The sequence below is a fragment of the Cebus imitator genome, unplaced genomic scaffold (genome assembly GCF_001604975.1).
Source record: "Cebus imitator isolate Cc_AM_T3 unplaced genomic scaffold, Cebus_imitator-1.0 Scaffold49, whole genome shotgun sequence".
In the NCBI taxonomy this organism is placed as follows: domain Eukaryota; kingdom Metazoa; phylum Chordata; class Mammalia; order Primates; family Cebidae; genus Cebus; species Cebus imitator.
In genome coordinates, this window is record NW_016107364.1 from 1,968,272 (window position 1) to 1,996,160 (window position 27,889).

Genomic DNA, 27,889 nt, shown 5'->3' on the forward strand with positions numbered 1-27,889 from the left:
AAAAAAAAAAAAAAAAAAAAAAAAAAAAAAAAAAAAAAAAAAAAAAAAAAAAAGAAATTTGAATATACATGAAAAGATAATCAACTTCACTAAAACTAAAATGAGAAAATATAACAATATATTTTCACCTACAAGATTAAAAAAAATTAATGCGACATACTAAGTGTTGGCAAAGTTATAACGAAAATAAGTATTTTTAAACACCTTCGGTGAGAGTGATTTTGAAAGGAACTTAACCATCATCTCATAAAATCTCTTTGACCTAGGAATTCCAATTATACTGTATGCACAAAAATGATTGCACAACACGATTACTGTCATGGTGAAAAATCTGAAATAAATACCCAGTAATACAGCAAACTGAAATTCTGAAACACCAATGCAGTAGTTTTTAGGGTTTTTGAAGAATATATACTCACATGAAATACTATGGAAAGATAATCAAGTTATATTTCCAGTTGAAAAAAGTAAGTAACACAATACTGTAATATACAGAATGAAAACTACATGTGTGTGTAGAAAAGATCATTCGGAATAATACATTCCTAATGACAACCTGTACAGTCTTCTTTGGGGAAATTGAGAAAAAGAAGAAAATGAAAACTTTTGGAATTTGGATAGTTCTATATCGCCTGAATTTTTACAATAAGGATGTATAGGTCTCTGATTATTTAAAACAAAAGCAAACAAACGTAAGGAAGTTTGGATTTTTTTCTCAGCAGCAAAAATAAATAAATAACCCAATAACCATTTTCTCGTTATAGCCTTGGCCAAGTTGCTAAATCTCTCTAGACCTCACACTGAGATGGTATAATAAATGATTTCTAAGTTAATTTCTAACACTGAAATACAGTATAGAAGTCTGCCATAACATAAAGTTCATGATTCAAGCAATGTTATCTGAGAAGTTATTTAATTATTGTACTCTTTTGATCCATTATCCATGCTACAGAAATAATCTTCCTGAAACACATACTCCCCTGTTTAACAACCTAAACGGCTCCTCACTGCTGTTTAATAAGACCCTCCAGGCCCTGCACGAACTTGCCTCCCTGCCTCATCCCATCATTTCCCTTCACTCCACGCTCCCCAAATCCAGCCAACTCCATCTCAAACACATCCAACTCCCATACACACAATGATGGCTCCCTCTATCTAGAAGCTGATCTTGTCTATTTGATCCCCTATTCATTTTTGGAATTCCATCTCAGATGCCACATTTCCTAGAAACAATCTCTGCTACTTTTCACCAACCAATCTAACCAGAATGTCCTCTGGCACCAGGAATCCCCAACTAAAAGTATTATTGTGCTGTATTGTATATTTACTTGTCAACATCTCCAACTCTACTGTAAGCTCCATGAGGATCATTTACCATTCTCATCGATATAACCCAAAAGCCTAGCACTGTACCTAGCACATAGCATGTGCTTAATAAATGTTTGCTGAGAAACGGATTTTCTTGGTTAAGCAGCTGGTTAAAAATTAATTTTTCGGCTGGGCACGGTGGCTCAAGCGTGTAATCCCAGCACTTTGGGAGACCGAGGAGGGTAGATCACCTGAGGTCAGGAGTTCGAGACCAGCCTGGCCAACATGGAGAAACCCAGCCTCTACTAAAAATAACAAAAATAACAAAAATAACAAAAATAACCTGGGCATGGTGGCAGGCGCCTATAATCCCAGCTACTCAGGAGGCTGAGGCAGGAGAAATGCTTGAACCCAGGAGGCAGCGGTTGCAGTAAGCTGAGATCGCGCCACTGCACTCCAGCCTGGGTGACAAGAGTAAAACTCTGTCTCAAAAATAAATAAATAAATAAATAAATAAAAATAACTTTTCCTGAAACTAAATCCATTAATGGGAGACACTATATTCATTCTCAGACACGTTGAAAGTAATTTCCACAAACAGCAATGAAATAGAAAAACTGAAATACTGAAAAGGGTATAGATTATGTTGCCTTGGAATGTGTCTTTGAATCCAGTAGGTGTTCATAATTAGTTCCATGCTTGAATAATTTAAATAAAAATTATAAATGAAAAGGTAAACTAGGAACTAAATTCAACTGAATGAGGTTAAGAAGACAATTATTTATAACAGGATTAAAAAAAACTAAAAATTCATAACTGTTGCTCTTTGAGATGATCAGTCCATACAAACTTATAAAAATGTTACAGTCTACTCAAAATGTTACGAGTCTAAACACACTGAATCTGTTTAGAACTTTACCTGGTTTTACTGCTGCTACTTAAATAAACTGCATGTTACACTTGGCAAGCAGAAGTCAATAGGAAAAAAAATTCTAAAAGAAAACGACCATTTCTAACAACATATTTTGAACATAAATCTCACTTATCTCCTATATGCCTGATAACGGACAAGATGAAGCACATTCAGATACTTGGTCAACATGACTCTTGTAGAATACTAAAAAGCAGTGGCCTAAACCTCTAAGAAAGAAAATAGTACAAAATAATACCAAGGGTCTCCATTGAGGAGAAAAAAAAAAAAAAAAGAGAACAAAAGCAGGACAAAAGTATATGAAGTGTGTTCATCTAATACCTTACTAAATTAGAATCAAATTAAAACGGGTTTTTAAAACCCACACTTTACAGAATGTAATCAATTTAGGCTCAGAGTCGCTTAGGATAGTCTAGTGTCCACCCACACAAGTTGAGTCTATACTCTTAATGCCTGTCAAATGAAATAATCAGACAAAATGTACAAGATCCAAAGGCACAATCAAAACAAGAAAGATGAAAGAGATATTAGAAAGAAGACAGTAATAACAGCAGCTGCAACTTTCTCTCTTTATAGATAATAGTTTACTATCTGAGCACCAGATGACATCTACATCAAGGTGCAAAGAACAATCAGAGGTTTCAGCTTTTCTCAGCTCTAGAGTCCACTCAGTAACAGGACTATAAAGCAATTTCCACAAAAATATTAAATGTTTTCCATTGTGATTAGTTTTTAGTAGTGTTTTCACTAATAAATGCTGTTGTTCTATTAGTAAAAGCAAATGTGACTTACAATTAAAGAAGAAACACTTAAAACTGAAGAATAATCTTATTAGCAGATTCTCTTTTATTTACCTCTGAATAACAGTGTCAAAACAGAAGACTGTTGTGCGAGGGAAACACGCATGACTGGATCGCCACATAAAAGCTTCCTCAAGAGTGTCAGGCATGGCTGTACCAAACATTCTACAACCTGGTCCAGGAGGGAAAACACAGCTATTTTATTTTTGCCAATTATCAGGTGAGATCAAACATAACAATATTATCTTACTCTAAATTTTATGCTTTTTCATCAAAATTATGTGAAACTAAAATGTAAGTAGATACTGAGAATTACTTTCCACTGAAAGTTAAGTTTTGTGTATACTTCTGCTTACCTATCTTATGGAAATTTTAAGATTCGTTTTCCTTTATAGAGACTCCACTTTTAGAATTTTAAACAATGAATGAAATAGGAGGTGTTACTTAGGATTTAAAATCCAAGTACTCATATAAATTCTGCTCAATTCAATTTCAGATCAGATTAATAAAAACAACCGATAAAACAATGCCTAGAAGTACATCAGCCTTACCTTGCCATCTTGACCCACACATTCATTTAAATACTGAATTATTTTGTCAGTTAAGTGTAACTTTTTCACCACAGCATGCATTTTAATATCTGCAGAGCAAAAAAAAAGGTTATTAAAAGTTAAAAAAAATCTTTGAAGTTTTAAAAACATATTTTAAAGTACACGGAACTGATATCCACACAACTTTCAGACTATTAAAAAGTTAGACCTGAGGCTGACATTAGAGAATGAAATTTTTTACTTTATATACATGTGTCCAATTTAAAAATGTTTAAGTAAAAAGCATATTTTAACTTCTGTAATATAAAAAACAACAGTTTAAAAAAAGAATTAGGTGAACCAATTCTGACTCTGAAAATTACCAGAATTTTAGGTGTACAAATGAATCCTTATATTTACACGTGGCAAACTGTCTTCTTTATGTCACTGACTCTTCCAAATTTATCACCTTCAAATGTTTATAATCCTCCACAAGCTCATGTGTAAAATATGACTTGCAACATGAACATTTTTCTATCAATAAAAAATCTCTAACCTCAAATTATTAATGGCAAATATAAAAGAAACAACATTATAATAAACTCCATATATTTCTAGAGAACATGAGCTTCTTTTTAATAAACATATTCACATATTACATTTGTAATAAAAACACTTTTGTATACACACACACAAATTTTATATGCATGCACACAGGCACACACAAAAGTTACCAAAGCCCAAAACTGTAATTGCTTATATATTCATTTTAAGTATTTAACAACTTGCAGACAAATTTTATCCTATATTCTCACTGGGAAACACACACACACACACACACACACACACACACACACACACACACAGATATTGAAGTGGTAGCTATCACTGTAACAATCTTTAGCTGCTACTTTAAAAAAAATTTCCATTGCCCCCCAATACAGTGCATACAAAAATTATACAGTATATTTTTTAATGTTAACAATATTGAAGGAATACTCTTTAACAGGGTTTTTCTTGATCTTTTTTAACCAGGGCTTTCCACATTTTCTGGTCTGTGTTATTGTTGTTAAAACTACAAATACGTGGAATATGCTTTTTCAAATTACTCTCTCATCCCAGTTTCCACTAATGTCAAGACAAGAAGTGCTAACCACAAAAATCTTTTTATATAAACTCAAAGTTATCATTTCTCATAAATATTAAAGTACATATTTCACATATGGGGAAAAATTTAAAACTAACCCAAAGGACAAAAGCCTATGGAATAACACTACAAACAAAGCTATTGTATTATACAAACAAACAAAACATGATTATACTGGTTGTTTTTAAAAATAAACTTTTTAAGGAAAGGTATAGCTACAGTGTACTATTTTTATTTTACCTGCCAAACAGGTATTATTTGATTAATTCCCCTAAGCAAGATGGCACAAATTGAAAATATGATGCATGCACTCGGTAAATTGAGAAAGGAACATGCACTTCACTTTCAGAAGCCTATCAATATTTTTAAAAGAAGGTCATTCTATCAAATGGCATTTTATTGGTCAAATAATAACAAGGGGTTAGCAAACTTTTCCTGTAAAGAATCAGGTAATAAATATGTTGTCAGGCTTTGACAGACATGTATGGTCTCTCACATATTCTTTGGTTTTGGTTTGGTTTTGTTAACAACTCTAAAGATGGAAAAACCATTCTTGAGGGCTGTTAAAAAAAAAAAAAGCCAGAGGCTGGATTGTCTTCTGGCCCATAAACCATAGTTGCCAACCCTGCCAGTACCATACAGCAATCTAAAATTCTATTATCAGCAGTACAGCAATTATTTTCCTTAGAAAACATTACCTTGCATAATCACAGCTAACTGTTCGGCAGCTGACTTTCTCAAAACAAGATCAACATCATCTGAGATGAAGATTTCATATACTTTTTCAACAGTCTCCAACTACAAACCAATAAAAAAAAAATTATCTGTTTCCACTTCTCCAATAAAATTTTATAGTTTGTTCCCTATGAACAAAAGCTAAAAAAGTCAACTTATTTATATAACCAACATATTTACACGTAAATTCACACGATGCTGGGTTGAGTAGCAGTTCTATATTTAGGTCTTTAAGGAATTGCCACACTGCTTTCCACAATGGTTGAACTAATTTACACTCTCATCAACAGTGTATAAGTATTCCCTTTTCTCCACAACTTCACCAGTGTCTGTTATTTTTTTATTTTTTAGCGATTTTTTTGGCATTCTCACAGATATGAGATGGTCCCTCACAGCGGTTTTGATTTGCATTTCTCTAATGAATGATATTGAGCTTTTTTTCTTATGCCTTTTGGCCACATATATGTCTTCTTTTGAAAAATGTCTGTTCTGTCCTTTGTCCACTTTTTAATGAGGTTGTTCATTTTTTTCTAACAAATTTGTTTCAGTTCCTTATAGAAGTTGGATACCCAAAGAAATACAAATCATTCTACCATAAAGACACATGCATGCAAATGTTCACTGCAGTACTATTCACAAGCAAAGACATGGAATCAACCTAAATGCCCATCATTGGCAGATTAGATAAAGAAAATGTGGTACATATACACCATCGAGTCCTATGCAGCCTTAAAAAAGGATGAGATCATGTCTTTTGTAGGAACATGGATGAAGGAAGCTGAAGGCCATTATCCTTAGCAAAACAACGCAGGAACATAAAAGCAAATACGGCATGCTCTTACTTACAGGTAGAAGCTAATGATGAAAAGACAGGGACACAAACAGGGGAACAACTGGGGCCCCCCTGAAGGTGGGGGCAGAAGGACGGAGAGGATCAGAAAAATAACTACTGGGTACCAGGCTTAGTACCGGGGTGATGAAATAATCTGTACAACAAACCTCATGACACGAGTTTATCTATGTAACAAACCTGCACATGTACCCCTTAACCTAAAATAAAAGTTTAAAATAAATACATAAATAAATAAAATTTGCAAGAATTATACAGTAGGTCAAGAAGGAACTTAAGCTCTAAAACAGAGTCATCATGTCAAGTAAGTTTTTGTGTTGTTTGGTTTTGTTTTTTCAGACAGGGTCTCACTCTGGTTGCCTAGGCTGGAGTGAAGTGGTGCAATCTCAGCTCACTGCAGCCTCGACTTCCTGGGCTCGGGTGATTCTCCTACCTCAGCCTCCCAAGTTGCTGGGACTACAGGCTTGCACCACCAAGCCCAGCTAATGTTTTGTATTTTTAGTAGAGACAGGGTTTCACCATATTGCCTAGGCTGGTCTCGAATCCCTGGGCTCAAATGATCCACCCATCTCAGCCTCCCAAAGTGCTGAGATTACAGGCACTAGCCACTGCACCCAGCCCCTCTCTTCTTAATATACATCTTTGCTAGGAAGTCATTCATAACCCATTAATCCATTAGCAACCTTACAAAGGTAACAGAAAACATCCATGTTCCCTAACATCTTTACAGGTAGTACCAGGCTAATCTGAGAAGAGTGACCCAAACCTAAGACTCAAGATTTCCCTAAGACTCAAGTCTGTTGCTCCCGGAAGCCACCAGCTGGTATTCCCATGGACCCTTCCATTCTTTCTCTTAGAAGACTCTAGAGCAGACAGCACTCTGGGACTTGCTATCCAGAGCCCCTTTCGAAGCTTCCCCCCAGACAAGTCTCTGTCACTTCAGGCTAGGACAGAGTCTGAGGTGGCAAAACCAGCATCAGGAAAAAGGGACAAGAAAATAACAAAGATGAAGCTCCTTTCTCCTACTCACTGCTATCTTCCAGTCCTAACATGGGCTCACAGAAGACGTGTCATAATGCTCCCTCCCCACCTGTCTCCATACATCAGGACACAGGAGTTAATACCAATGGCTTAGGACTCAGGGAAGTTCCAACCATAACTGGTATGTGGCTGGTGGAAGACTCTCCAATCCTCTTGACAGCACCGTCACACAGCCCTGAACATTCAGTTTAGAAGAACATAATATGTTTCCCCATTAAAAAACAAACAAAACAAAACAAATAAAGTATCATATTACATGTGGCTCTACCATACTTCTACGGGCCTTAGAGAGTTAGTCTAAAACAAAACAGAGAGATTGCAAACTTCAAGTGAAATGAGAAGGTATAAAACCATGAAAATACTGGACAGCTTTCTTTATAGAATTCTGCATCAGTCTAGCATGCTATAGGTACAGTCCTACCTAATCCAGGGACATGTATTTACAGCCGCTGCCCATCGCTCTCATTAACGCCTGAGCTCCACCTCCTGCCAGATCAGCCAAGGCATTGGATTCTCATAGGAGTGCAAACCCTATTGTGAACTAGGTGTGAGGGATCTAGGTTGTCTGCTCCTTATGAGAATATAACTAATGTCTGATGATCTGTCGCTTTCTCCCATCACCCCCACATGGGACTGTCTAATTGCAGGAAAACAAGTTCAGAGCTTTCACTGATTCCACATTATGGTGAGCTGCACAACTATTTCATTATATATTACAATGTAATAATAATACAAATAAAGTGCACAATACATATAATGCACTTGAATCATCCCAAAACAATACTCCTTCCTCAATCCACGGAAACACTGTCTTTCATGAAACTGGTCCCTAGTGCCAAAAAGGTCGGGGACCATTGCAATAAATCAATGTATCCAGAAGCCGGATGAAGCCAGAACACAATCTCAAACCAGCCCTGAATCCCTATACTTCTCTTCCACCCCAGGACATACACAAACTAAAGAATGTCATATAAAATATGTCATATAAAAATGTATCAAATTACCACACAGTAATAAACTCAAAAGTTATAGTCACCTTAATAACCAGCTCTCTTCTGTCATCCAGTTTGAGTTCAATAGGCTTCTTCACAATGAATAAGTTAGTAACTCTGGAGAGAACTCTGGCATCTATTAGAGGGCGCTTTGTATCAGCCCCTTCTTCACTGGTAAGATGGAATGCTAAAAGCTTTAATGCGAGTGCACGGACCCTAAGAACACAAAGTACTTAGGTCGAACTTTTGTGATAAACAAATGTCCATTTTAAAAGGGCTTATAAGACAAATAATTATACATCAACAAAGTACAATAAGTAGTCACAATTATACTGCCATTACTAGTAATAATTCACTTTTTCTACAAAAAAATCTTTGATATATAACCATAATGATTTATTCAATATAATAGTTATAAAATAAACATCAGGAGCAAAAAATAATAACTACAAATGAGACAGACTCACTGAGATTAAATATCAGTAAACTTCAATAAGTACATCTGTGAATTAAATCTATAACTCCTGTCTTCAAATCTAGTGATCTATTCTCAACCGTAAAAAGCATCACAGGCCCCGGACCAGAGACCAAACCCTCAGATGAACCCACAGGAGAGTAATGATGCTCACAACTAAAGTGTGACAACACTACAGTGTAGGAGAATCTTCTTATATTCCTGTCAAATGTGAAAATACAAATACTTTTTTTTTATCTGGAAGGGATTAGGAATATGGACAGCTGAGTGGGGAGGTGGGAGATTTTTCAAGAAAAGAGTAAATACTGTATGCCACTAAACAATGAAACAGAGAAACAGAAAAACCATCAAGTGGACAAAGATCACTGAGATGGCAGATACTGAGTCAACCATGTATCTTTTTCTCCTCTGGTGAGTTCTTGAGCTACCTGGAAACCAGACAAATTCTAAGCAATACAAGTTGCCAGGTTTTAAGAACTACCTATAAGACAGCAATTAAAACATGCATCCTTAGGGTGGCCCTCCTACTATAGACTAGAGCAGGTTGCCTTCCGTATGTAGGCCCACCACCCTGAGCCCCTGCATCATAACTTTTATCTCACTTTATGACAATTGATACTAAAGAATAATTGATAATAAAAGCACATTCCCCGTTACGTGCTAAATGCTGAAAGGGCAGGGCCCATGTCTGTGTTGTGTGCTGCTACGTTCCCACAGCTCACAGGTATATAGAAGTCACCCAGTAAATACTTCCTGAATTTAACACAAAGTAGGCATCTACTGCAATATCGTTAATTGATATCATCTCCAGAGGACTAATAAATCAGGTAAACTTTCCCCCTCTCCATTTGTAAGTTACCTCAAGAGAGCTTAGAAAGGCTAAACACCTGCCTAATAGTTTTCCATCGTTCCTTACATCCTAAGCCAACGATATCTAAATCAATATCTGAGGTTGTCAGTTGAAAGACAGGTATAACCCCTAGAAAAGGTGGCTAGTGATGAGATATGTAAAGCATGTATTTATGCCTCTTGTTCTCTGGTATATATACGTTTAGGGTCTTTTTAGGTTTAGCATAGGATGCCAGAATCTGGTTATTCCTATACATGTGTGTAATTCTTTTAATATTTTTTGAGTATAGTCATGCACTGCATAACAATGTTATAGTCAACAGTGGATCATATATTCAATGGTGGTCTCACAGAATTATATTACTGTATTTTTCTAAACCTTTTCTATGTTTAGATACACAAACATCACTGTGTTACACTGCCTACAGTACTCAGTACAGTAACATGCTATACAGGTTTGCAGCCTAGAAGCAACAGGCCATATGGCATGGCCTAGGTATGAACATAGAAGGTTATTATCACTTAGGTTTGTGTAAGATACATTCTGTGATGTCCACATAAGGACAAAAATCACCTAACAGCACATTTCTCAGGATGCACCCATGTCATCAAGCAATGCATGACTGTGTATTTATGTTTAAAGTACTCTATGAAGTTCTGAGGATATAAAGATTAGCCAACGAACAGGGTTCTTGCCTACATAAAGTTTATGGATGTGTTGGTGGGATAGGGTAGAATTAAAAAAACAAGAAAAACAAATATGTCATTAAAATTGTTTTAAGTTCTGGATAGTAGAGAATTATCTTAGTCTGGCCTTGCCTTACCCTACCCCCCTGGGGATGGCTTGCCCTAAAATTCTTTATTAAACTGAGGGCCTTGGGCCCCCAAAAGCAAACAAGAAATGACCCCTATTGTGTTGAATCTCCAAATTTGGGGGTTTGCTCAAGTAAAGAGTACCACACTAGCACATTAATTAACAAGGAACAGCTCCTCTACATGTGTAGAAGACAAGCCCTGAGAATACAAGCACTTTAACTCCCTCCGCCTACTTCTTCCTGTATCACCCATAACATCACTCTCTACACTACACTATTTTAAAGACTCTATAGTCTTCCTTCTTCCATTCTCTTAATGGTTTAGTTAACTTCCACCTACTTCCTTATTTTTCAGTCCAATAATCTGTCTATAAATAAGCTGCTATATTTTCTTGATGTAAGGTTTGGAAAACACAAATTAACCACTGCCAAAAGAATGTCTGTCCGTTCTTCCTAGCCTTTTCAACCAACTACTGCTCTTTATCTCTGCTTATCCATCTCGACTCTAAGCATTTTTTTCTTTCAGTAAGGGAAAATCTAACCACTGTTACCTAAAAATAACAACAGAAAACATTCATGTTGCAATGACAGAGAAGGAAGAAAAACAGTATCATTCTCTTTCTTTTCATTAATTAAAACAATGCTTATAGAAAGGATACGTTTTCGGTTTCCCAAGTAAGAACACACATAAATGAGATTAAAATACCTGCATAACTCTGGGATATGAGACAAGTGGCCTACTACACTCATGAAAAACTTAATATTCAGAACAGATGTTTACAAAAGGATCACTCTGGGAGGCTAACAATTTCTAAAGAGAAGATGGAAATACACTATAATTTTTACCATTTATTTATCTCCATGGCTCTCCAACTTGCCTAGGGTACCACTGAACAGCACTCATTAGCAGTGCTATAACACAGTCTGCTCTGGCAAGAGATAACTCAGTTGTAAAATGGATGAAACATCAGCACGTACATAAAAGACGTTGTATCTGCTTAGTTTCATGCATTAGTTTCCTCTAGTAATGTAGTATCCCCCCTTAAAAATTATTTAGTTGTATTTCAAATTAACATAACTATCACGCTTTCTTACATATTTTCATTAATCTTCAAAACAAAAATGTTCAAAAGATTATGTTGTACTCACGATGGCTTTTTCACTAGCAAAAGTCGCAGCACGAACTTTAACCGGGTAGTACAGGGAAGGATCTCTTCTCCTGTGTCAGAACTTGCTTTGCTTAGAAGGAGAATGCAGTTACCCAAAGGATCTTCTGTGTCAGCATAGCCCTAACAGATTTGTTTTTAAAGAGAAATCATTGATTAATTTTATACTTAACTTTTCAACTTAAAAACAAGAACTGTGTTGTCCTGTCAAGCAACTCATAAATGTCTTTCGACGCAGTTGAATACAATAGTAATTTTTCAAAATAAGCTCTATGAGGTAAGGAGCCTAAATAAAGCTGTATTTAAAAGAAAATACACATACATACAGGGGAACTTCAGGAAAACATGCTAACCTTCTTGACACTTGCTGACTTTCTGTTTTTTAAGATTCTAACAGTGGCACCTTCACTCGGTGACGCGCCTCGAAGATCCTCAGCCCATCCCACCCTAAGAAGATGGAGTGCTATAAATGCCACACCCATGGAATAGGACCCTGTCCATCTCAAGGCACAAGGCCTGGGCTCTCTCTTCTAAAACAAGACTGTGCCTATGATGGCATTCTGAACTCTACCTTTTCATCCAAAAGAGACAGGGACCTGACTCCTTTAATATCCAGGATTGCGTAAAAAAATTTAAAAAAGCTGTTTCTAAGAGCATGTTAATTAAAGTATCACTTTAATCTTAATACATGCATGGATAGAATTCATGAAGCAAGGCAGCTTTGTAAGGTCTGCTTAAAAAGCATGGTTAGCTCTGTCTAAAAGCCTTTGTATGAGGTTGAGTTCTATTTTTCACAGTCAGTGCTGTGCCTGCACCTCACTTTTTAACCTCCCACCCAGATACATAAAATATATACAGACAAATATGTCTGTATATATCCTTAACTTTCTGCCAGAAACAAGACAGCCACCCACTTCCTGTTCACTCATCCACAGCACCTTCACAGCTTCTCTTCATTTCTCCCTCAACATGACAGTTTTGCTGTTTGCATGTGTTTAAATCAATCAGACCTAGCCAAAGATAAATGGTATCATAAAAGGTGAATTTCACAGAATACCTGCAGTACTGGAATGACAGGACAGAGAGATTCAATAAATTTGTTCCAGGTCAGTGCTGTCATCATCAGTCGTCCCTGAAGCAGGTATAACAGAATGGCCTTGGCAGCAGTGTTCACCTGCTCAACACCACAGACCCAATAAACGAGTCAAATGAGATGTTCTGCTAGGTCACCTGACATAACTGTAGCATTTCATAACATCTGGAAAGATGCTAGAATTAACATGTCTTTCTCCAAATGTTCACATTCTCATAGCATCATCTTACATTCTGTTCTTATTTTTTCTTCCTTAATGATTTCTACTTTTTTATCTTTAATGTACATTTCTCCCTTGAGTAAAAATTTCCCTAACTGAAATAACCTGCTTAGTATAGCTCTCTGTACTGTACAGTTCTCAACATCTTACATGAAAAATGTAAGTAAATTGATGTAAATATTTTGAGATCAAGTGTGTTTTGTATTTTTATTCCCACATTTTACATAATGTTTGTTTTTATTTAAATAACACTTTAACTGAACCAATGCACCAAAGACAGGTTTCTTTTTAGTTTCTCACCATGCTATCTAAACTATATTAGAATATCACCTCAATTTAGCTGAGTAAATTACAGTAATTTTTTTCACTGTTTTTAACATCATACCTCACTTTTGGGCTCTTGAATGCCAAATACAGAGATTTCATACAGAACTTTTGGATGAAGTAGAAAATGAATTCCATTGCAAAGTGAAGACACAGGTTTAGCAACATTATGAACACCTAAACATTCCTGTAAAATAATATTAAAAAGTATTTTTAAATTAGCAACACTGATTTTTCCAAAAGATCCGTCTTTCTTCTATTTATGATCCAATTTCTATTTTAGTTTTTACTTCATTTAAACCTTCTTTAATAATAGAGAATGAAAAAGAGTCTCCTGTCCAACAGTTTCTTAGTTTGTATGAGATATATATTACTTTCTGCCAAAAAGCGTAATAATGATAAATTAAGTAAACAAATGGCTGAGACAACCATAATCTCTCAAAGTTATTCATCATGATAGTCACAAAGGACATAAACACAATAATAAACTTATCCTAAAGCATTTGCATTTTACTTATAAAGGTTGAGAAAGAAAAATTCAACATGAAAAGACTAAAGTTATGGGAGACATAACTTTATATATACATATATATATATACACACACACACACATATATAATATATACATATATACACATAAAATATATACATACATACACACACACACACATATATATATCAAGGATATATATAAAGTTATCATCAATATAGCTATATACCTAAAATACAATTACTTTGAACCATCACTTAGAGTAACTATCAGAAATTTTTTTCTCAATATGTGATAGAGAATAATATTTTGTTAGCAGCTATTTAAGGTGGGGGGGAAGCTACTTGAAATGTTAATAGAATTTAAATACAACATAGAAGGTTAAAATATGATCAATAATGAGTTACATGAATACAACTTTTTTTCATTCTGCAAATTTCTACTTCCTACTACCAACAATTCAAAGGTCAAAAAGGTACCTACATACACTCACATACGTATATGCATACATCATTTTTCTTTCATCTATTAACCTCATGCCACAGACAGCAACTTTGTATTATAAGCTTTTCAAAGATCTAGCCTTAGCCTTAATAACAATAGCTGTCACTTACTTCCTTAAGATACTTACCTACCAGCTAAACTGTGACTATACCCTTCTGAAATCAAGATTCACTCCCTCAGATTGTCTTACTTTTCTCCAGCACCTTTATTTTTCTTCACACTATTATTCTAATCACCATATGACACATTCTAATGTGTCTCCGGCCCTGGCTTCCCCCTCTTGATAACAATTCATTTTTCAGCTCTCCTTCCCAGCACAAGTCCTCCCAAGAGTTCACTGTCCTCAGTTGGTACTTCCATATTTGCCGGGCCCTCTTCAACCAATACCAGCAGGACTTATGTCCCTACCATTCCACAGGAGCTTCTTGTAGAGGACACCAACAACCCCAGTGATGCCAAATCCAATGTGTTCATCTCTGTTCTCATCTGACTCTTCCTTCTCACCTCTATCTCCACTACTGACTCCCTCTGTTCCCAACTTCTAACTGGTTAGATCCTAGAAGGCCTTCTCTTCCCTAGTCTCTCAGTAGTTGATCCTATCAGGGCTTGTGGCTTAAATAACATCTCTATGCTGATAACTGAAAATTTTACACCTCATCTGGGCTCCACACTCCAAAGGTAGTGTAGTGCAATACTTAAGAATATGGGCTTTGGAGTGAAATGATCAGGGTTCAAAGCCCAGTTTTACCACTTTTAGTTGAATGACCTTGGACAAATTCAAAATATCTCTGTTTTCAGAAAGAGACAGTACCTAGCTCACAGAGCTATAGGATTCAATGAGATAATATACACATAAAAGTACTTGATACATAGAGTAAATGCTCAATAAATATTAGCTGCTATCATTACCACTGAAATTATTAGTATTATTATATTTAACAGTCACTTAACATCTGTACTTGATATAAAAAAAAGGCATGTCAAACTTACGTTCAAAACAGAATTCTACCCAATGCACAATCCCATATTTGGGACATCAATCCAACTGCTAAATCCAAATTCTTAAAATTCATCCTTGATCACTCTGTATCTCCTACTCACATTATCAGCAAGACCAATTAGCTCCAGGTCCATAATATATCCTAAATTCATTTCCTTCTCTTCATCTCCCCTACACCACCACATCTCATCAGGGCTGCTAAAATGCAACTGGTCTTCTTGCTTCCATTCTAACCCTCTACAATCCATTCCCCACGCAATGTGAGAGTGGTCTTTTCAGAAAGATCATCAGATCACGTTAAAATCATTCAAAGTATCTCACTGTACTTACAGTAAAATTCACAGCTTTACAATGTTTGGCACCCTGCCTACTTTTCAGACCCAATCTGGTATCACTTGTCTATTATCTCATTATAATGCCCTTCTTTTTGTTTGTGAAACACACAAAGTACATTCTCACCTGAAAAGCAGAGACTTTTCACCTATTATTTCCTCTGGCTAGAAATTCTCCCTCCCTAGCCAGCCTACATAAATTTAGTCCACATTACTAGTCATTCTCTATTCCTTTGCCCTTTTACTTTCTTTACAACATTATTTTCTTTAAAACCCTATGTCCATAGAATGCATATATAGTGTAGTAAAGAAAATTATAAATATACACATATTCTGCATATGTTATAAAGAAAACTATACACATATATATACACTCACACATATATAAATACATACTTTTTGTGTATTTAAAGAATATTTTTAAATTATTACATACTTCTCTCTCTCCCCCCTATCAGAAGGTAAGCTCTCTGCTGACAAGGCTCTTTTCTGTACTTTGTATCACTACAGTCTAGCATACAGAAAGTGTCCAGTAAATATTGCTAAATGAATGTCAGATGCAAGTAGCATGGAAGTGGTCACCATTTAATCATCCCTAGGTTTAAAAGCTATTTCACATCTTTATCATACCGTCCTGAAAGTTAAGTCTTACCATAAAAAGCTAACTTTCCTCTTCAGAAAAAGTAACCTACACATTAGCAGCCTGCTCCTACATTTAGGTCAGGTAGAGCTGCAGCAATGCCTTGGAGGTTTACCAGAAGACACTGGAATAATAACGTATCACAGACATAGCCGATTAAGGTGAAATACCATTACAAATCCTTATATCTTTATATGTAGTACAAGGTACTACATCTTTACAACACAGAGGCTAGCTAGAAGAAATCTCATCATTTGGAGCTTTTGACTTGGATTATTGTAACTCCCTGAAAATAAATACTTAATCAATTTTTTAAAACCACAATGCACTATACAGACGAGTAACTTTTATGAGAAAAGAAAAATCACAATTATATTTTGCAAGAACAGTGTCAACTAACATAAATTTTCAAATAGTTAACAAGGAGAACATTTAACGAAAGTTCACATTCTTTTATTTTCTCCCCTTTTACAACTAGGATATTAAGGTGAGTTTTAACAAAAAATAGCTTTTAAATTTTTGCAACCAAATGTATGACACTTGGTTATAAAGACTATAGTATATTAAAATCTAGAATTTTCAAACTTACTAACATTTTTTTGAAAAACAAATTCAAGACTGACACATATGTATTTATTTCTGACATACTTTTTTTCCTATCATCCTAGTGATAGGAAAAATTATCTGAATGTTACATAAATGTAAATCTTAATGAAACTTCGAATAAAGCAATTTAATTGCTGGACTTACTAAGTTAAGGAAGTTTAATAGTACAAATTTTCCAGAATTGACTAGTAATTATCATCTATTTTTATGGGATATAGTTCTTATATTTCATACAAAAGATCAATAATTTAAGTTTGACGGTATAACAAGAGAGGCTACTATTTGTTCTCAAAAACAAAACATACAGGCCGGGCACAGTGGCTCACACCTGTAATCCCTGCACTTTGGGAGGCTGAAGCGGGCAGAATATGAGGTCAGGAGATCGAGACCATCCTTGCTAACATGGTGAAACCCCATCTCTACTAAAAATAGAAAAAATTAGCCGGGCGTGGTGGCACATGCCTGTAGTCCCGGCTAATCGGGAGGCTAAGGCAGGAGAATCGCTTGACCCTGGGAGGCGAAGGTTGCAGTGAGCTGAGACTGCATCACTGCACTTCAGCCTGGGCGACATAACGAGATTCTGTCTCAACAACAAACAAACAAACAAAAAAACAAAACCTCACCTTAGTGATTTCCAGACAGCAATGGTAAGTTTCAACTTTCACTTGTGGCAACGGGTGAGACAACATATGGAGAAGCACCTTCTGACTTTCTCCTTGTAGTAATGGACTGGCCTGTGCAGATTTCCAGCTGATAAAAAAGTAAAAACCAAGACATCCAAGGCAAATAAGTTACTAAGCAAAAGACTGCAAAGTATACTGGAATGGATTTCTTCCTACTCCAATTCCTCAAACTGAGATCTTATTAAAAATAACTGATATTAGCAAGTACTTACCTGAACACTTATCTATTTCAGGGTAGAGAAGCCTCTTTCTTAAAGAGTATTTTTAAAAACCCAAAATATCTTTAAAAACCTATACTCTGTTGATGTTTAACACATGACAGAATTTATTCTTTCCAAAAGCGATGAAGACACTAGTTCTAAATAGAAATTTGCTGATGTCCTCAAAATAAATTAACCAATACACAGTGTTTTCTAAAAATCCACATAAGGAAAAGGTACAAAGTAATAAAAGTTACAAAACTCTCAATTTAAATTATTAATTAAAACTTTAAAGATAAACAAACAATGTGTGTGAATAGTCTGGATGGATACCAAAAACAAATGTATAAAAATCCAAAAATTATTCATTTTGATTGCAGGCATGACATTTTTTAAATTTAATCTTGACTATAACAGTTAAGTATCCTAATGCAGCTGTACATATAGCCTGTAAGTCAGACATACAAAAGCAACTAAAAAATAATAATAGCAAAGATATAAGGTCAGTTTCACTTTCACTGTTTCTAAGTTTACACACACCCTAAGTGTCCAATAATAATATAATCACGTTAAGAAAGAAAATATTACATCTTTGAACAAATGCTGACGATTTCCTTTATCAGGGGGAAATGCTGATGATAGGAAAAGCTACGCAAGGATTGATCCGCCAGCTCCACTAATTCTAAGAGATCCTTCTCTCCCTAAAAAAGAAGCAGAATGGAACAATAAATGTCAAGTTCATGTACAATAAAATTCTCAACAGCTAACTAAGCAGCTTCAAGAAATTAGAACATTCAGAGACCATAAGATTGTTTATATGTGTTTAAGCCCATTTTCTCACCAAGCAATCTAAAAATGTCAGCCTAGAGGAGAAATGCAAAATTCCCTAGCTAAATGCCACATAAGGCTTTCTATTATTTAACTCTGAGTAAGCTTAAAGTTAACAATCAAGTTGCCTGGTTCTGTGACTACTTCTTTTTGGCTCTACCTCCCCTAATAAAAACAGGGCTAATGTATTTTATTATCAACCTGCCTCTTGTAACAGCCTGACTACTAGGAACATACAGGACATTCAATACATGTATGATCAAGTGACCATGCAAAATGTCACAGAGGCTGGACACAGTGGCTCATACCTGTAACCCCAGCATTTTGGTAGGCTGAGCCGGGAAGATCACTTGAGGTCAGAAATTCATGACCAGCCTGGCCAACATGGTGAAATCCCGTCTCTATTAAAAATACAAAAAATTAGCTGGGTGTGGAGGCACATGCCTATAATCCTAGCTACCCAGGAGGCTGAGGTGGGAGGATCACTTGAACCTGGGAGGCGGAAGTTGCAGTGGGCAGAGATTACATTACTACACTCCAGCTTGGGAGACACAGTGAGACTCTGTCTAAAAAATAAATAAAATAAAATAAAAAGTCCATAGAAATAATTCAATGTAAAGACACAATTCAAAATTCTATCACAGAGAAAACAAGAAGCCAGTGGTATTAACATGTGGCAAAAGGAAAAGAAAAAAAAAAAACTATAGTAGCAAATAAGAAAAATAATAAATATCAAGTTCCAGGCCAGGCACAGTGGCTAACACTGTAATCATAGCATTTTGGGAGCCCAAGGTGGGAGGACAGCTTGAGGCCAGGAGTTCAAGACCAGCCTGGGTAACATAGTGAGACCTCATCTCTTCAAAACAATTTAAAAATTAGCCAGGTGTGGTAGCATGTGCCTGTAGTACTAGTTGCTTGGGAGGCTGAGGCAGATGGATTGCTGGAGCCCAAGAGATCAAGGCTAAAGCCTAGGCAGCAAAGGAGGCTGTCAAAATACAAAAAATTCGAAGACAATAAACAGGTTCAGATATATTCTACTGTAGGCGTCAAATGAATAAGAATTTTATCCCTAATTCCTCAAGATCTCCAGGATCCATTTTGTTAATTTCAAACAGTAAACAAGTACTGTATCAGTGTCTGTCTCTAAGACCCATTAACCCTTTCATTGATAATGTACTAATATTCTAATATTATTTTCAAAAGGGATAAATACTGAAAAATAATTATTGCTGTAACACTGCCCTAAAGTCATCCTAATACATTATAAACAATGTAGTTCATGACTATTTAATACTTTTTAAAAATCAGGCTTCATATATATGTAATATGTACATACAAAATATTAAGGCAAAAATATGTCTGCAAGTAAGCACTAAAATAGCCCTTATAATTTTGGTTACATCAACTGTCACTCAGTTCATATCAGTAAGTCACTTCATAGAGGTACTCATTATTAAATATTAAGACATTTGTAATAACCACCACTTTTTTGTAAATCACTGATATTAGGAATATTCACCATTAATTAAACTCTTTGTTTTACTTCTATACAAATCATATACTTACTTTAACCTGTTAAATAACAGTTTATTTATAACTGACCCAACTCAGTAATAACGTATCCCATCTGTAACAATTTAACTATATGTCCATCAATTTGAAAAGTATGGATTAAACTTTCTAAATATGTCAGAGGGATTTAAAAAATATATTAACAAAACTTTTTACCTCCTTCTCAATATCAGACAGGAAGTTACAGGTGCATTCAATTGAATAAACGGCCTCTGCAGTTTGTTTATAAATACTGTAGTTTTCAGAATTCAGCTGTTCCAAATAGGCCACAACAGCTTCATGAATATTTGGATATTCCAAAGAAATAGGCATGTCCAAAGAAAGGAGAAATAACGCTGCTGACATGGGCTCTGGTAAAAACTTGCTTGCCTTGATGAATTTAAAAAAATAAATAAAGCTTTGTTTAAAAAAAAAAAATCTCCTTTTAGAGAAACATGGTGGGCTATAATCTAATCCAACTTCATTTTTTACAATTCTTTGTCACAAAACTGAAGCTTTTTCCAAAGAAAATCCCGTTTCCCAACACATCATCTACCTCTACCTCTATGTCTTTGTTCGATACAAAATGTCTCAAGTCCACATATCAACTCTTTCTCAAAGCCCAGGATACTTTCTTCTTCCCCAAACCAACTTCTCTCTTTGAGTCCTACACCTTGTTTAAACCTCTGCTATTGAACTAAGGCATGAGGCCTTTTTCCCTAAGTATTTTCTGTACATGTACACAAACCTCCACAATAACCCAATAAACTGAAGACAAGAACCCTTCCCATCCCATAGCGGAGCATGACAGAGCTTATGAACAACATATTAATAACACTAAATCAAGTATAGCTATAGATTGATTTGAAATGAAACTGACTTTTTTCTTTGGTTTTGTCTTTTAGAGGGGATACGGGAAATTCAATATGATATTTTAAATAGTTCTAAAATACTCATAGAAGATAGTCCCTTAATTAGTATAAAATCAATATGCCCAAATGAAATACAGACTTTAAATCAATTGATTTAAAACTGAAAGAACTATGGTTTTTTTTTTTTTAAATCGTTCTAGTTTTGTGACAGGATTCTAAATATCAATTAAAGAAATAAAAAGGACTAAAAATTCAACGTTCAGAGAAAATCTCTTGACAGGGCTCACTATTACAGTTGAAATGCTGCCTTTACAAAATGGGTTTGGTCATGATTTATTTCATGGATAACCTATTTCAAGGATAATCATTAACTACCTGAAAGTCTAAGAGTTGAATCAGCTGAACAACAATACTTTTAAATGAATATAGTTGCTAAATAAAGATCAGAAACCACAGAAATCAAAATTTTAGATTACATAGACACGACAAACTTCCAGACTAGTAAAAGAGCAGCTATTAGAAAGTCAAGAGAAATTTCATTATTCTGTGAAGAACTACCTTTTTCTGTCATGTGAGTGGGGGAGAAGCTTAATTAACTGCTCACCTATTAGTCACTCAATCAGCAAATATTAATTGGGTCTTACTGTGTTCCTCTACTATCTGCCAGGCATCTCTCCAGTACTCGGAACCCAGCAGAGAGCAAAACAAAATCTCTGCTCACATGATGCTCACATCCCACTAAAGAAAACAGACTGTAAACCGATATACTTAATAAGATGTTAGGTGTGGCTAAAAACATTTTTTTAAAACAGGATGGGGAAGATGGAGAGGAATAAAGTCGTGGGGAGTGGAGGCAGGGAAATGCTACTTCTCTAAAGTAGAAGGGGAAGGCTGCGATAATTAGGTGGCATTTAAGTAAAACCCTGGAAGGGTCAGGAGCCATGTGGCTATCTAAGGAAAATGTTCATAGAACAGAGAAGAACAATTACAAAAACTATATTTGGTAGCAAGGAAGCCAGTATAGCTGGTTCTGAGGAATGGAGTCAGAGGGGAGTGGTGGGCCAGATGAGGTAAGGCTTTGGGTCATCAGAAGGACCTGTCCTCTGCTAGAAGCCACTGGAACATTTTAAACCAGTATCAAAAAAGGTCTGTAGAGAACTGATGGTAATGTGCAAAAGTGGAAGCTGAGAGACAGAGGAGGACTTTACTGCAATAATCCAGGCAGGACAGAATGGTGGGTTTAACTCAGATATTTCAGATTCTGTACAGATATTCAAGGGATAAATGACAAATTTTGTTCAGGGATCATATCTACATATGCCATTTACCTAGACAGGCAAGACTATAGGAAGAACATATTTGGAAGGAAAAGCAAAGCATGAAGTCCAGGACGTGTTGAGTTGGAGATATTTATTGTTATCCAAGTGAAGACAAGTTTAGATTTCAGGTGATATGTGTGGTCTGGAAGTATAAATTTGGAAGGCATCAACAAATAGATGGCACTTAAAGATCACAAATGGGATGATATTTCATGAGGGTTATAGTCAGTCCTGGGGTTTCACTCCTATAGAGTTAGGAAACTAAAGAGCAATTAGCAAAGGCGATTTAGTGAGTTGGGCACTGTGCTAAGATAGTAAATCCTAGTGGAGCTACCTCTAAAGGCAGTGTGTTCTAGTTTAAGAGAGTTTTCTCTGACTCTAGTCAGAAAAACAGCTGCTGTGAGAATTAAACGAACATTAAGCAGAGTGTATGGCATACAGCACCCGATAAATATTAATTTCCTTTTCTCACTTCACTACAAAGGAATTCTAACATTTCACCCTGCATACTCATATTTGCAACTTTTGCTATCTCAACAACTCAAAGCCCCATGCTAATGTCATCAGCTAATCCTTATGTGGCCCAATGGACTAATCACAATTTACACCCCAGATCTAAGATAGTTCTGCATATATAAGCATTAGTCACAGGTCATGGGAACTAAAAGTGAAGCTGTTTCAGTGCAAATTCATCATCCCTATCAGATAAAAAATAATCAGCAACATCATCTCATGTGCATTGGGAGGAAGAGCTATAAATGTTTCCTCTAAACCTAGCCACTCAGTAGCCATGGCGTAATTCTATGAGTTTGTTAGAAATGCCAGCTCTCAGGTCCTACCCTTCACCTGACGAATCAGAATATGTAAGATGTGATTAACAGTATCTCTAAGTGATCTGTGTGCACATTACCTTTTGAAAAGCACTGCTCTCAGTCACTCAACTGGTTTCACCAGGTGATTAGATTTTTTATACAAGCTAAAGACCTTGTGTTAGAAATTCTTCCTTACCCACAGTCAGCATCGCTAGCTAAGAAAGAGTAATAGCAGCAGTTCCTAGGATGCTGTGTGCTTCTGCTTCCAGAACAGGGCCTTTTAGCTCTTACTTCCCATATGTTTTCCCAAGGAAATTACCTTCATCTGTTTTACCAATTTAGTTTATTCAACCACAATATTTTTCACAAGATTACCAACATAACATTTTAACCTATACGTGAGTATTCTCCAAAATCATTTAAAATCAACAAATATCAGTTTCAAAACAGGCCTCAGAGGACATTTTGTCAAATTTAGGAAATCTCTGCATAGATTCATATTTATTTTCAACATCAAAATTACATATTTGGTCAGTGACAACTCAAAAAAAAACACTGTATAGGCAAAAAGTTTCACAGTCCAAATTCTACTTCAATTGTTAGTGGGCTAGCAACAGACAGAGGGCAGCATAATCTTACATTATATAAACCGAAGCAGAAATTTAACAGCAATGAAAGAGCATTTTTGTTTAGATCTCATTTTAAAGTACTTAATCAAAACAAATATAATCATCTAAAAACAAATACCTTAACTACAATCTCCCACAATGATCAAAATTATTCTAATAAAATTCCAAGTTATAAAGTACCAAAAATTAGATATTGATTTGTTTTTAAAAAAAAAAAAAAAAAAAAAACCACCATTTAAAAAAAAAAAAAAAAAAAAAGCATGGAGAATTAACTTTACATTATTCTAGCGTAAAATAAATTTTTGATTTCTATTTTGATTCCTGTCCAAATATGCACGTAAATGAAAAAATACAACCAAAAATAAACACGATGCAACTGATAAGTTTTCCATCAATCCTCTGACCCATAGATTATTTGCAATACTTAATAACAAGCAATTGTAGCACCACTAATTTTTCAGTTATATAATATTAGTTAAGATATCCATATTTTAAATTCAATTCCTGTCTTAAAAGACTGGAATTCTTCCATTCTTAATGCTCATGCCTTGAAAAATTGTCACTCGTCAAAACAGAAAAGGACTTTAGAAACATAATGACTAGTGAATACAAGTTAAAAATTAAAAGCAACACAAGTGATATTTTCCTTAAAGCAAAATATTATACTGAAAATGCAATGTTTTACTAATTTTCCCAGATCACCTGATAATACATTTAGTATATAAGTGATACTTAGAAAATGGAGTTTGGACTAGATGCTCTATAGAATTCTAGGAAACAAAACTGTAAATGTTTAATAACTAAGGGCAACAAAGAGGCCTAGGGAATAGTTTTCTAGTTTTCATAATTTCTCCCATACCTGCATTTTAGTATGCCACTCCTTTCTTTTTGTAATCAAAGTACACCACAAAACACTGATGTCTGAATGATCTGAGGTACTTTTACCGCTAACATTCAGAGATAACCTCTTATTTAAAAACACAGCATGAAGATTTTAAAGAAATTTACACATATTAAAATCATCTTTAACAGACTTCATACAATGAAATATTTTGTAATAAAAGTTAACAAATTAATGCTATAAGCAACAATAGTTATGGACCTTGAAAAGGAGTGGAGAGAATACACACTTTATAATTTCATTTAAACAACATTCAAAACAGGCCAACTGATCTACAGTGACAGAAGTCAGAAAGAAGTGTGGCTTAGAGAAGGAGGGAGAGGTAACAGATGGGAAGGGGCCTTGGAATGCTGGTAACATTCTATTTTCTGTTATGGGGGTGGTCACTTTTTAAAGACAGATATGTTCACTTAGTAGAAAAAGCACTGAATTATGTACTTTACTGAATGTTTATGAAAAAAAAAAAAAAAAAAGCCTTTGCAAAATTAATGTTTTTCTAATAGCATTTTTTAAATCATTTAAAAATTTAAGTGTTCTGATTAAACTAACAGTGAACAATTTCAGAAACTGATTAGCAACACACAGAAGAGATACCACCTTGACACTTTCGAAAAGTGCTTCTTTTTAATAATTTCCCCGCCATATACTCTCACAATTATCTTTTCTGTGTCCTACTCTTTTTATCCATTCTTTAGTAAAAACAGTAAAACCTGTGGAACTATTACATTTTTAAATTATGCTTATAATAAAAACATGTTTAAGCATTCAACCTTTGATCTAGTAATGCCCTTATTAGGAATATAAGAATCCAAAATATGAGTAAACGTGTATGCGGCAATTCAGCATAATGTTATCAAAATATCAAAGAAAGAAAAAAAAAAAGAAACCTAAAAGCTTAATTTCTGGAATCCTTGTGCAAATCATAGAACATCTTTCTGGTAAAATATTAGTAGCCATTAAAATTTATGAAGTGTTTAATTAAATAAAAAATATATGTTAGATAATAACAAATGGTAAAAAAAATAAAATAAAAAAATAAAAAAAAAGAATCAATAGGCCAGGTGCAGTGCTCACACCAGTAATCCCAACACTGGGAGGCTAAGGTGGGAAGATCACCTGAGGTCAGGAGTTCAAGATCAGCTTGGCCAACATGGTGAAATCCCATCTCTACTAAAAGAACACAAAAATTAGCTGGGTGTGGTGGCTCACACCTGCAATCCCAGCTACTTGGGAGGCTGAGGAAGGAAAATCACTTGTATCTGGGAGGTAGAGGTTGCAGTGAGCCACGAAAGTGCCATTGCACTCCAGCCTGGACAACAAAGCAAGACTCTGTCTCAAAAACAAAAAAAAAAAAAAAAAAAAGAATAAAAAACTTTTATGTATGTTCTCAATTTGACTTAAAGCAAAAAAGAAAAAGCCTCAAAATTAACTTGAAATTATGAATGAATTTTTATTCTTTGTACATTAAAATGTTTTTTAAATGAACATCTTATTTTCTGAATAAAAGTTAAAAATAAAGCTTAAGAAAGGGCCAGGTAAAATAGAAAAGCAGGAAAAAGAAAAGTACTAGAATAAAGACTACCGCAGAAGACAGTTTATTCTTATCGCAGACAGAGAAGCAGTTCTGTGAAAGACAGCTAAAGCAACATGTTAATTAAAAAAAACAACTTTCGAAAGACATATTAAGGTATGAAATCATATATTACATAGCTCAAAATACAAATATGGTTAAGTTTAGACATAAAACAAATTACCAAATATTAACTAGTTGAATCAAAAAAAACCAGGATATTTAATCCTACCAGATGTGTCTTCTGAAAATCTTCTGATAAGTTGCTAAAATAAAAATATTAAGCAATTAAGTTGCTGTCAGAAAGGAAATAGTAGGATACCTTCAAGAGAAATGCATGTGACCAAAAAAAAAAAAATCCCATAACTTACTAAAATACAAAACACACCAGTAATGTACAGGAAGTACAACAAATACAAAAACATAGGACAGTCTTCAGAAACCAACTAGATTAACACTTAGAAACTAAAGCACTGCTAACACTATTTTGAATAATCAAGAAAAAAAAAGTTTCCATGACATTAACATATGCTAACTAGAAAATAATTTCTGAAGCAGTAACAGAAACTATTGTTAATATTCTATGTGTCAAGGAAATAGTGAATAAGTAAAGACCTAACACCATAAAAACTCCAGATGAAAACCTAGGCAATACTATTCAGGACATAGGCATGGGCAAGGACTTCATGACTAAACCACCAAAAGCAATGGCAACAAACGCTAAAATTGACAAATGGGATCTAATTAAACTAAAGAGCTTCTGCACAACAAAAGAAACCATCATTAAACTGGCAACCAATAGCATGGGAAAATTTTTTGCAATCTACCCATCTGACAAAGGGCTAATATCCAGAATCTACAAGGAACTTAAACAAATTTACAAGAAAAAAAACAAATACCACCATCAAAAAGTGGGCAAAGGATATAAACAGATTTCTCAAAAGAAGACATTTATGCAGCCAACAAACATGAAAAAAAGTTCATCGTCACTGGTCATTAGAGAAATGCAAATCAAAACCACAATGAGATACCATCTCACGCCAGTTAGAATGGTGATCATTTAAAAAACAGATGCTAGAGAGGATACGGAGATATAGGAATCCTTTTACACTGTTGGTGGGAGTGTAAATTATTTCAACCACGGTGGAAGACAGTGGCGCAATTCCTCAAGGATCTAGAACTAGAAATACCATTTTACCCAGCAATCCCATTACTGGGTAAATACCCAAAAGATTATAAATCATTCTATTATGAAGACACACGCACACAGACGTTTACTGTGGCACTATTCACAATAGCAAGGACTTGGAACCAACCCAAATGCCCATCAATAATAGACTGGATAAAAAAAAGTGGCATATATACACCATGAAATACTATGCAGCCATAAAAAAGAATGAGTTCATGTCCTTTGCAGGGACATGAATAAAGCTGGAAACAATCATTCTCGGCAAACTGACACAAGAACAGAAAACCAAACACAGCATGTTCTCACTCTAAGTGGTTGTTGAACAATGAGAACACATGGACACAGGGAGGGGAATATCATATACCGGGGCCTGAAGGGGGGTGGGTTGCTAGGGGAGGGATAGCATTAGGAGAAATACCTAATGTAGATGACAGGGTGATGGATGCAGCAAACCACCAGGGTATGTGTATACCTATGTAAGAAACCT

General features: G+C 35.1%; 1 protein-coding gene across 3 annotated transcripts in view; it reads right to left on the reverse strand.

Moving 5' to 3' along the window:
• Positions 1–27,889, reverse strand: part of RTTN (rotatin) — a 185,632-nt gene that overhangs the window by 128,565 nt on the left and 29,178 nt on the right. For all 3 annotated transcript variants that reach the window (XM_037738129.1, XM_017527523.2, XM_037738130.1), the window contains 10 exons: positions 20,288–20,500; positions 18,320–18,432; positions 17,472–17,598; positions 13,338–13,463; positions 12,697–12,813; positions 11,623–11,762; positions 8,379–8,550; positions 5,415–5,514; positions 3,591–3,679; positions 3,094–3,211 (listed from right to left, as the gene is read on the reverse strand). In XM_037738129.1, coding sequence (XP_037594057.1) covers positions 3,094–3,211; positions 3,591–3,679; positions 5,415–5,514; positions 8,379–8,550; positions 11,623–11,762; positions 12,697–12,813; positions 13,338–13,463; positions 17,472–17,598; positions 18,320–18,432; positions 20,288–20,500 — 1,315 coding nt within the window. The remainder of the gene's footprint in view (positions 1–3,093; positions 3,212–3,590; positions 3,680–5,414; positions 5,515–8,378; positions 8,551–11,622; positions 11,763–12,696; positions 12,814–13,337; positions 13,464–17,471; positions 17,599–18,319; positions 18,433–20,287; positions 20,501–27,889) is intronic.